Genomic DNA, 12,542 nt, shown 5'->3' on the forward strand with positions numbered 1-12,542 from the left:
TGTAACAATTCCTCTGGACAGGCCTTAGACATTGAGGTGAGTTTCAAGTTCTGAGATTTTCCATATCCAGCCAGTGAGGATTCCAGATATGATAGATTCACCATCATGTTTGACCCCAGTCAGTAGCCAGCTGTGGAAAGTTTGCAATGGCAGAACTATTAGCCGTGGAACACCGGCCGAGGAGGAAACAAATCTTCCCAAGATCTTCCCTGAGAGAGTCACAACCACCATGCAGCAAATGACTCTGTGTAAAAGCTTCCCTTCAAAGGCAGAATTATTCCCATTGCCTCCTAATTGGTCTTCCTGCTGCCAGTCTCACTCATGCCCACTTTATCTCCTGCACCATAACCAGAGGGACCACTTCATCCTCTCCCTAAAACCCTCCGAGTTCTTGTCAGTGCCCTGAGGGCTAGTCCGCCCTTCTTACAGTAGTTCAGTTCAGTCTCTCAGTCGTGTCCCACAATTTGCGACCCCAGGGACTGCAGCATGCAAGGCCTCCCTGTCCATCACCAACGTCCAGAGTTTACTCAAACTTATGTCCATCAAGTCAGTGCTGCCATCCAGCCATCTCATCCTTTATCGTCCCCTTCTCCTCCCACCTTCAATCTTTGCCAGCATCATGGTCTTTTCAAATGAGTCAGCTCTTCGCATCAGGTGGCCAAAGTATTGGAGTTTCAGCTTCAACATCAGTCCTTCCAATGAATATTCAGGACTGATTTCCTTTAGGATGGACTTGTTGGACCTCCTTGCAGTCCAGGGGACTCTCAAGAGTCTTCTCCAACACCACAGTTCAAAAGCATCAATTCTTCGGCGCTCAGCTTTCTTTATAGTCCAACTCTCACATCCATGCATGACTATTGGAAAAACCATAGACTTGCCTAGATGGACCTTTGTTGACAAACTAATGTCTCTGCTTTTTAATATGCTGTCTAGGTTGGTCATAACTTTTCTTCCAAGGAGTAAGTGTGTTTTAATTTCATGACTGCAGTCACCATCTGCAGTGATTTTGGAGCCCCCCATAAAAAGTCTGCCACTGTTTCCACTGTTACCCCATCTATTTCCTATGAAGTGATGGGACCAGATACCATGATCTTAGTTTTCTGAATGTTGAGTTTTAAGCCAACTTTTTCACTCTCCTCTTTCACTCTCATCAAGAGGGTCATTAGCTCTTCTTCACTTTCTGCCATAAGGGTGGTGTTATCTGCATACCTGAGGTTACTGATATTTCTCCCGGCAATCTTGATGGCAGATTTGCTTCTTCTTACAGTAGAACACAAGACAGTTGACGATCTGGCCCCTTCAGGCCTCTTTACTTTACTCTCACACCTCTTCCCCTAAGGCTCTTTAGTGATGACTGTGGTTACTTAGATACAGATTCTTAGCTCCTCCAGCTTACACAGCAGTCCCTTCTTCATGGAGTATTCCCTCTGGCATTTTGATGCTTTCGAACTGTGGTACTGGAGAAGAATCTTGTGAGTCCCTTGGATAGCAAGAAGATCAAACCAGCCAATTCTAAAGGAAGTCAATCCCAAATACTCATTGGAAGGACTGATGCTGAAGCTGAAACTACAACACTTTGACCACCTGATGCAAAGGGCCGACTTATTGGAAAGGACCCTGAAGCTGGCAAAGATTGAGGGCAGGAGGAGAAGGGAACGACAGAGGATGAAATGGTTGGATGGCATTACCAACTCAATGGACATGAACTTGGACAGACTCAGGGAGATAATGAGTGACAGGAAGGCCTGATGGGCTGCAGTCCATGGGTTTGCAAAGAGTCAGACATGACTTAACAACTAAACAACAACAATTAGAGTCACAACTTTTTGCCTCTGAATCCTTGTTGGCATGATCTTCTTCTTCTAGAATACCTGTAGCCTCTTCACCTAGTTACTCTCCTCAGGTGTCACTTCCCCCCATGGAACTCCTACCTCAGCTCGGACGATATGCCCTCCTGTGCTCTCCAGTAATGTACTATAATGTCCCACAGGTTTGTCAGTCCTTCTGGACAGAAAGCTGCACACAGAAAAGGAGAGGCACCCAGGAGCCAACAAACATTTGTTGAATGAATAAAGGTCAGGAGAGGTCGGGCTGCTGTCTTCCACTCATTGCCTGACTATACCATGGGCTCCTTGAAAAATGGCTCCATATACCACCATCTCTCTTGTAAGTGCCTGAAAACTCCAGGAAAAGAAGGCTGGTCCCTCTTTTCCTGATGCATGGATTACCAATACAGAACTGAAGGGGATAGCGTTCTCCATACTCCCCTACATGACACACACCAGGGCACCAGCTAAGGAACTAGCTGGCGGAATCCCCTTGCGATGGACATGAATCTGAACAAACTCAGGGAGATAGTGAAGGACAGGGAAGCCTGGTGTGCTGCAGTTCACGGGGTCGCAAAGAGTCAGACATGACTGAGCGACTGGACAACAACAACCCTTTCAGAGGTTTTCCTATCTAGATAAGGCGGGAACATTGGTCCTGACAGGAGGCATACGCCACAGCAGTGCATGGCATGGAAAATGAAAATGAGCAGGGGTAAAGGAGTGTAAATGTACTGACGGCAACATCAATTTATCTGCTCAAAAAAGAGTCTGGCTTTTCCGCCCGCTCCCCCCTCCCCCCGAGCGCCGCTCTGGCCGCACTGCGCTCGCTCTGAGCTCCGGGCTCCTGCTAAGCCAGCGCCGCTGTCGCCTCCCTCCAGTCGCCATCATGATCATCTACCGGGACCTCATCAGCCATGACGAGATGTTCTCCGACATCTCCAAGATCTGGGAGGTCGCGGACGGGCTGTGTCTGGAGGTGGAGGGGAAGATGGTCAGTAGGACAGAGGGTAACATCGATGACTCGCTCATTGGTGGAAATGCCTCCGCTGAAGGCCCCGAGGGCGAAGGTACCGAAAGCACAGTAATCACTGGTGTCGACATTGTCATGAACCATCACTTGCAGGAAACCAGCTTCACAAAAGAAGCCTACAAGAAGTACATCAAAGATTACATGAAGTCAATCAAAGGGAAACTTGAAGAACAGAGACCAGAAAGAGTAAAACCTTTTATGACAGGGGCTGTAGAACAAATCAAGCACATCCTTGCTAATTTCAAAAACTATCAGTTCTTTATTGGTGAAAACATGAATCCAGATGGCATGGTTGCTCTGCTGGACTACCGTGAGGATGGTGTAACCCCATATATGATTTTCTTTAAGGATGGTTTAGAGATGGAAAAATGTTAACAAAGTTGGCAGTTACTTTGGATCAATCACCTGTCCTCAAAACTGGCTGGCCACTGCTTTTCATCCACACAACACCAGGACTTAGACAGATGGGACTGATGTCATCTCGAGCTCTTCATTTGTTTTGAACATTGATTTATTTGGAGCGGAGGCATTGTTTTTGAGAAAACGTGTCATGTAGGTTGTCTAAAAATAAAACACATTTAAACTAAAAAAAAAAAAAAAAAAGAGTCTGGACTGTACTCTGGGATAGCATGGATACTTGGCCGCAGTCTGGGACGCCAGTGTGTGATGGAGAATGGGGAGTCACTGAGGAAAGCAGAATTCTGTCTGAGGGTGATGAAAGAGCAGGACATTCATCCTATGAGAATACTCAAAGTGAAATTATGTACCAGGAACAAGAAAGCATTAACTGAAATAAACTACCGTAGTATTTCAAACATGATGTAAACTCCAAAACAAAGGACAATAGGAAACATTGCCAAGTGCAAACAAGCGCAAAAATAAATAAATTAGAGAAAGATTTTTTAGATATCAGATTACCACAAAGCCGTTATATGTATCATTTCCGTGCTTCCATTTGGCTTAGGATCCTTCTTCAGCCATGTGCATTTTCTGTCTCGCTACTTCATGAAAGAGTTAGATTTCAGGAAGGAACCAATCAACAATGTAAGGTGTAGCATGCTGGTGGAGTTGAGAGCTTTTGAGACAGGTTGCCTGGAAGATCCCATGGACAGAGGAACCTGGTGGGCTGCAGTCCATGGGGTCGCTAAGAGTTGGACACGACTGAATGACTTCACTTTCACTTTTTACTTTCATGCATTGGAGAAGGAAATAGCAACCCACTCCAGTGTTCTTGCCTGGAGAATCCCAGAGGCAGGGGAGCCTGGTGGGCTGCCGTCTATGGGGTCACACAGAGTCGGACTCGACTGAAGCGATTTAGCAGCAGCAGCAGCCCTGAATCTAAATTTCTACCTTGCCAGCGACTCACTGTGTGATTGTAAGCAAGTTTTTCAATCTCTCTGAGTTTCCTCATCCATTAAAATAGAAGTAATACTTTCCTTGAATTGCTGTGAAGAATCGTAAACTAATATATGAACTTGACATAAAATACTTAGAAGATATTCTGCTGTGGTCATAGAATGATCAGAAGGAAAACAGTGAAGGTAAAATATGGGGATTACACAAAGAAAAAAGGAGCCATTGAATAAGAGTGTCTGATGAAGCTATGCTAATATAGTCAGCCCTCTGTATCTGTGGGTTCCACAACTGAGGATTCAACCAACCAGAGGTGGAAGAAATTTGAAGGAAAAATTACAGAAAGTTCCAAAACACAAAACTTTTGTTTGCCTTGTACTGGCAATTATATACATAGTATTTACAATGTGTTGGGTATTACAAGCAATTTAGAGATGATTTAAAGTATGGTAGGAGGGGAAGGACATGTAATATAGTTATATGCAAATTCTATACCATTTTATATAAGGGACTTGAGCATCCTCAGAATTTGGTATTGGTGGGGAGTCCTGGATCTAATCCCCTGTGAATACCCAGGGATGACTGTGTTAATAATAGTATAGCATCAGTGAGCTCTTTTAATGAGGCTCCCATGGTAGTGTTAACTCAGCCATGTTGCACAACCCTATACATTTTAAGCTGTCCATTTAATGAGCATAGAAGCAGTGAAAGTGAAAAGTGTTAGTCCCTCAGTCATGTCTGACTCTTTTCAACCCTATGGATGACCCCTTCAGGCTCCTCTGTCCATGGGATTCTCCAGGCAAGAATAATGGAGTGGGTTGCCATTCCCTACTCCAGAGAATCCTCCCGACGAAGGGATTGAACCTGGGTCTCCCGCGCTGCACACAAATTCTTTACTGTCAGAGCTACGAGGGATATTTGAAATTAGACAGAAAATTAGTGTGGTCGCTAAAACTTAGTTGAGTATATTGTGATTTTAAGATTTTAATCTTCAGTCATAAGTGTGACAATGCCAAAGAAGGTAATCATTTTTAAAACGTGGTTTTCTTAAAAAGGTACTATCTAGCATTGAAATATTGTTGCTTCTTGGTTTCTAAAATTACATCTGCACAGTACCTAGACCAAGTCTGGGGACTCATTTTTTTAAATTGTGATAAGATAAACACGGTGCCACAGTGGTAAAGAATCCACCTACCAGTGGAGGAGATGGAAGAGACATGGGTTTGACCCCCCAGTCAGGAAAATCCCCTGCAGTAGGAAATGGCAACGCATTCTAGCATCCTTGCCTGGAAACTCCATGAGCAGAGGAGGCTGGCGGGCTACAGTCCATGAGGCCACAAAGAGTCAGACATGACTGACTGAGCAACTGAGCACACACACACACACAAGATAAACATAACCTAAAATTATGACCATTTTTGGGTGTATGGATCTATGTTGTTAAGAGCATTCATGCTGTTCTCAAAGCATCACCACCATCCATATCTCCAGAATTTCTTCATCTTTCCCCACTAAACTTTGTACCCGTTAAACAACTCCCTATTTTCCCCTCTTCCCAGTCCCTTGGAGACCACCATTCTGCTTTCTGGTTCTATGAATTGACTACTCGGGGTATCTCATGTAATAGGAATCATATAATACTTGTCCTTCTGTGACTGGTTTATTTTTACTTAGCATAATGTCAAGGCTCATCTACATTGTAACAGGTATCAGAATTTCCTTCTTTTTAAAGGTTAAATAATAGCCCATTGTATTGTATACATAGACCACATTTTGTTTATCCATTCATCTGTTGAACAGGTTGCTTCCGCCTTTCTGCTATTGTGAATAATGCTGCTATTAACATAGGTGTAGAAATATTTCCAGCCCCTACATTCAGTTATTCTGGAATGATACCCAGAGTGGAACTGTTGGATCATATGGTAATTCTGTTTAATTTTTAAAATGTATTTGTTTATTATGATTATTTTTGGCTGTGCCACGTCTTCTTTACTGGGCATGGGTTTTCTCTGGCTGCAGTGAGCGGGGGCTTCTTGTTGTGTTGGCTTCTCTTGCTGCAGAGCATGGGCTCTAGGCACATGGGTTTTAGTAGGTGTGGCACGTGGGCTGTAGAGTTCAGGCTCAGTGGTTGTGGCACACAGGCTTAGTTGCTCCGCAGAATGTGGACTCTTCCTGGACCAGGGATTGAAACCTATGTCCCCTGCATTGGCAGGCAGATTCCCAATCACTGGAGCATCAGGGAAGGCCTGTGTTTAATTTTCAAGGAATCTCCATAACATTTCCATAGGAGCTTCACCATTTTACATTCCCACTAAACAGTGCACAAGCTTTCCAATTTCTCCACATTCTTAATAATATTTGTTATTTGTTCAATAATAGCCATTTTAATGGATATGAAGTGGTATCTCCTTTAGTTTTTATTGCATTTCCATAGTGATGAATGATGTTGAACATCTTTTCACATGCTTATTGGCCATTTGTATATCTTCTTTGGAAAAATGCTTATTCTAGTCCTTTGTCCATTCTTTATTTGAATTTTTGTTGTTGGACTTGTAAAGTTCTTTATATATTGTGGACATGAATCCCTTATCAGCTATTCACTTTTTTGCTTCATTTTATATGCATTTGGGAATACCCTGTTGGGCCAGTGGTTAAGACTCTGTGCCTCCAATGTAGGGGGCATGAGTTTGATAACTGGTTGGGGAACTAAGATCCCACCTGCCATGTGTAATATATTAAAAAAAATTTTTAGGGGCCTTCCCTGGTGGTCCAGTGCCTAAGACTACAAGCTCCCAGTGCAGGGAGCCCAGGTTTGATCCCTGGTCAGGGAACTAGATCCCACATGCTGCAACTAAGATCTGGGGCAGCCAAACAAATAAATAAATATTTTTAAAAACAACATTTTATATGCATTTTTTTTTACTGCATTATCTATGATCATCCCACAAGTGCTCAGGAAAGGTTGTTAATTACATTCAAAGTCACCAGAAAGTTTCCATAATTTGTTGATTTTTCAAACAATGAAAAGATACAAGAAAACATTTATTTTATTTTTGGCTGCGTAAGGTTTTCATTGCTGCTCAGGCTTTCTCCAGTTGCGGAGAGCCCCATGCCCTGTTGCAGAGCATAGGTTTCTCACTGCAGGGGCATCTCCTGTTGCTGAGCACAGGCTCTAGGCACACAGGCTTCAGTAGTTGTAGCACACGAGCTTAATAGTCGTGGCCTGTAGGCTCTGGGGTGCCTGGGCTTCAATAGTTGCAGCACACAGGCTCAGTACTTGTGGGTCACAGGCCCTAGAGCACGGGCTTGGTAGCTGTGGTGCATGGGCTTAGTTGCTCCACGGCACGTGGAATCTTCTTGGACCAGGGATTGAACCCGTGTCCTCTGCATTGGCAGATGGATTCTTATCCACCACTCCATGAGAGAAGTCCAAAAGAGAAAATTTAAATCAGCATGATCTCAGAATTTTTTTTTTTGGTTGACAATATTAGGAAACCTTGGTTATGATTCAACCCTAAAGCTAGCTGATGCTTATGAAAATTCAGTCCATCTTCCTGAGTTCAGACAGAACAAGGCATAAATATGACAGAGACGAACACATCTCCCAATAAATACCATCTGTCTCAAAAACATGATTATAAATTTAGGAAATATATATAGACAGGAGGTTTGAATCTACTGTTTAAGTATAAATATGAGGCATTAAGGATTGATTTTTTAAAGTGAGGTTTATCTTAATTTATTATTTTTAATGTATTTTATTTATTTATGTTTGGCCATGCTGCACAGCATGTGGAATCTTAGTTCCCTGACCGTGGCTCGAACCTGTGCTCCTTGCGCTGAAAGCACAGTATTAAACACTAGACTGCCAGGGAAGTCTCCCTAAGTACATACTTTTTAAGTGAAAAAGTCACCAGTATCATTTCATAGTTGCAAATGAGTTCTGTAAAGTCATCATGGAGATATAAGAAGGAAATAGTATCTCAAGACTTCAAAAGGAAGGTGACCCTTTGATAGGAGTAAATACCGACCAAATCATAAAACAGTAACTCCTAATAAAATACATGTTCTGTGTAGGAGGCTTCCCTGGTGGCTCAGATGGTAAAGAATCTGCCTGCAAGGCAGGAGACCCAAGTTTAATCCCTAGGTTGGAAAGATCCCCTGGAGTAAGAAATGGCAACCCGCTCTGGTATTCTTGCCTGGAGAATCCCATGGACAGAGGAGCCTGGCAGGGTATAGTCCATGGGGTCACAAAGAGTTGGACATGACTGAGTGACTGACCCTACAATAAAATACATGTCTGTGTGGATAGGGATATTTATTTTATTCACTCTGCTTCTCAAGTACCTAGAACAGTACCTAGCACTTCACAGAAGATGATCAACAAATATTTGCTGGATGAATAAAAATACAGGAGAAAAAAGCTGCTGCACAAGGCAGTGTGAGATTGAGAGAGAAAAAACTACTGAGAAGGACCCAAGGGGGGAAAAATCACAAACAAAATTAGACAATATTTTTAACTGAATGAAAATTAAACATGGCTCACTTAATATTTTGTAATAGCTTACACTGTTGGTGGGAATGTAAATTGGTACAGCCACTATGGAAAACAGTATCGGGATCTCTCAAAAAAAAAAAAACAAAACGGAAAATAGAGTTACCATGTGATCAAGCAATCACACTCCTGGGCATATATCCCAACAAAACTATAATTAAAAAAGATACATGCACCCCTATGTTCATAGCAGCACTGTTCACAAAAGCCAAGGCATAGAAACAACATAAATGTCCATCAACAGACGATTGGTTAAAGAAGATGTAGTGCCTATGTATAAAATGAATGGCTGAAAAAAATAAAATAAAATGAATGGCTGGATGGCATCACTGACTCAATGGATGTGAGTCTGAGTGAACTCCGGGAGTTGGTGATGGACAGGGAGGCCTGGTGTGCTGCGATTCATGGGGTCGCAAAGAGTCAGAAACGACTGAGCGACTGAACTGAACTGAACTCAGTCATAAAAAGAATAAATAATACCATTTGCAGCAACATGAACACAGCTAGAGATTATCATACTAAGTGAAGTAAGTCAGAAAGAAAGACAAATACTATGTGATAACACTTATATGTGGAATTCTAAAAAAGATGATACAAATGAGCTTATTTACAAAACAGAAATAGAGAACAAATACATACTCACCAAAGGGGATAGTGGGAGGGTTGAGAGATAAATTAGGAGCTTGGGATTGACATATACACACTTATTTTTTTTCCTTTTTATTCTTTTTAAAAATATTTATTTATTTTTAGTTGATGATTGCTTTAAAATATTGGCTTGACTTCTATCATACATCAACATGAATTAACCATAGGTGTACATATGTCCCCTCCCTCTTGAATCTCCTTCCCACTTCCTGCCACATACACACTATTATATATAAAATAGATAAACAACAAGGTCCTATGGTATAGCACAGGGAACTATTCTTAATATCTTAAATAACCTAAAATGAAAAAGAATCTGAAAAATGAGTATATAGGTATGTTTAACTGAATCACGTTGCTGTACACTTGAAAATAACACAACGTTGTAAATTAACTATACTTCAATAAAAAAATAAATAAAAAGAAAATAAGGGGAGAAAAAAAGGAAAAGTATAAAATTTTTTCAACAAATAGAACCAGTCCAGCTCTTGAATACAGATGTGAGTGGCAGTACTACTTACAGTTATCCAGGACACCATTTCTACTTAGGGCCAACTGAAAGAGGTTTGAGTGACAATACCTGAATCCCAGCCTCCCCAGAGGGTCACTCCCCCAACAGGCCCTCTTGCTTTCTTGACCTCTAACTCATCTCAGATGATCACCCCACCCCTAACCTGCTCACTCATAGGTGACCTGATGGAGCTCTGGGAAGTATTTCCCTGTTCGCTGCTCAGGTAGAAAACCTGTATCAGTAGCGAGCAGAAACTCTCTAGGGTGACACCTCACTTGCAGGGGCTGCTGCTGGCCTTCTGGCTCCTGGGTGTTTTGGATCATGACTCCAATTTTCAGAGTCCTCATTTCACCTGCCACCCAAGCGTCCAGTCAGTCCTGGACCTCTACTGGAGTGGAACTGTGTCCTTATAGCTAACCTTAATTTGCTGAATCTGAAATATGGAGCTACGTAGTGCAGTTAAGCTTCAGGGCACAGACCGTTAGCTATGTAGGTGGCTCATTCCCTCCTTCTGCCTCACCCAGAGGGAGAAAGGCTGATTGCTCAACAGGGTAAAGGCAAGGTGAGGCTGAGGACAGAGGGAGGTGAGCTAGGTGCTGCCCATCACCTAGGGCCTGAACTGAGATGGTAATAACTGTAGCAAGTCAAATCCCCCAGCAGGTTTGGGAGGATAATAGGAGACAGAGCCTGGGGCCATTTCCAGGAAATGTGAAAGCCAGGAAGTGGTTGCAGAGGGCAGCCTGCAGCCTCAGCCTAAACCTAGAGGTGCTACTGATGTTTGGACATCATCCTGTATGGGACTATCATAGTGTGATGCCAACTAGCATTAAGATGATTTGACTCAGCGATTTTGAAATTGCAAGTTGTGATTCTAGTAGATCCTGAAATCAATTTAGTGGGCCTGTGCCTCAGTATTTTTTTTACTGAAAAAAAATAAATATAACAAAATATCAGTGTCTCGTGTAAGAAGAGCATGTTCTGATTTGTAAAAATTTTGTTTCAGCTCTATTTTGTGTGGTGTAAATAGATCTCCATGGAATGGATACCTGTGTAATGTATGGCTGAATCCTTTTGCTGTCTGCCTACAATTATCACAACATTGTTAATCAGCTATACTCCAATATAAAATTAAAAGTTAAAAAAATAATAAATAAACGAGGTGTCCATGTAAAATGTATTTCCAACAAGGGGTTATGCCAACTAAGTTTGCTGGCAATGACTCTCCCTAACTCCTCTTGCTCTGATTTTTTTGCAGTCCTATCCAATAATCTATTGATTTGAATTTAGCTACCCATGTATGGCATTAATCAATAAACACAGGAATTCAGTTGCTGACAGTGTTACCTCTCATTGTAAATTAATAAATTGGCATCCCAATTCTACTATTATCACTCTCTTGTGAATTTTTTTAGCATGAGGCAACTCCTTGCTGCACACATTCCACTGGGTAATTAATAAAACAGATTTCTAAGTCGACCAAAGTATTATAAGTATTATAAGAGGGTTATTTCAAAGCAACCACAACCTTACTGATCTTTTCCCTGCCTTCTCATCTGTCTGCCATCTATCCTCCACCCAGCAGCCAGGGTGACCTTTTAAAAATATAAATCCAGTCGTTGCAGCCCCTGTTTTAATGGTGTTGAAGGGCATTAAGTTGAACCAAGTGAAACGAACTGAGCAGGACCCTGTGGAGCTCCTGGGCAGAGAAGACTTCCTGCATCCACTGTTTCTTATTTATACCCAAGGCCAGGACTAGACTCAGCCTCCGTGACTTTCCCTGAGCTCCCAAGGGCAGCTTGGAACAGCTGCTAATCAAAAAAGCGAGAGGATGCAGAGACAAGGGAGGAGCAGCCAAGACAATAGTGCAGTCTTAGGTCAGGGCAGCCTGGTTCTACCTCAAGGGATACATTTAACAGTATGGAGCTCCTTGGCAGCTCAGATGGTAAAGAATCTGCCTGCAATGCAGGAGACCTGGGTTCGATCCCTGGATCTGGAAGATTCCCTGGAGAAGAGAATGGCAACTCACTCCAGTATTCTTGCCTGGAAAATTGCATGGACAGAGAAGCCTGGCTGACTACAGTCCATGGGGTCACAAAGAGTCAGACACAACTGACCAACACACAGACCTTGAGCTCTTTACATAACTAAATACTCCAATACTTTGGCCATCTGATGCAACGAGCCGACTCAATTGGAAAAGACCCTGATTGAGGGCAGGAGGAGAAGGGAGTGACAGAGAATGAAACAGTTGGATGGAAACACTGACTCAATGGACATGAATTTGGATAAACTCCAGGAGATAATGAAGGATAGGGAAGCCTACTGTGTTGCAGTCCATGGGGTCGCAAAGAGTTGGAGGTGACTTAGTGACTTAGCAACTAAACAACAAAAACAGAATTAAAACCCCCAACAAATGGAAGATGTTAGCATTCTTCACTCCAGAGAAGACCACCTGAGGCCAGATTAAAGGAACCAGAGAAGCTCAACAAGACTTCCTGAGACCAGATTAAAGGAGTAGAGGCCCTGCACACATCCTAATCCTTATCAGCAACCCCATTCTTGAACCTTGCTATAAAACTCCTTATCAAACCTTTCTCCAGTTGAGACATACAATTT

General features: G+C 42.5%; 1 protein-coding gene across 1 annotated transcript; it reads left to right on the forward strand.

The window, feature by feature from the left end:
• Nucleotides 2,599–3,462, forward strand: TPT1 (tumor protein, translationally-controlled 1). Its single transcript, XM_005679501.3, has one exon. The coding sequence runs from the start codon at nt 2,716–2,718 to the stop codon at nt 3,232–3,234; it is 519 nt and encodes a 172-aa protein (XP_005679558.3). The 5' UTR covers nt 2,599–2,715; the 3' UTR covers nt 3,235–3,462.

This window comes from Capra hircus, chromosome 4 (assembly GCF_001704415.2).
Source record: "Capra hircus breed San Clemente chromosome 4, ASM170441v1, whole genome shotgun sequence".
Classification (NCBI taxonomy): domain Eukaryota; kingdom Metazoa; phylum Chordata; class Mammalia; order Artiodactyla; family Bovidae; genus Capra; species Capra hircus.

Coding starts and splice junctions, on each gene's coding strand:
- TPT1 (XM_005679501.3), top strand. CDS start 2,716: ATGATCATCTACCGGGACCTCATCAGCCATGACGAGATGTTCTCCGAC.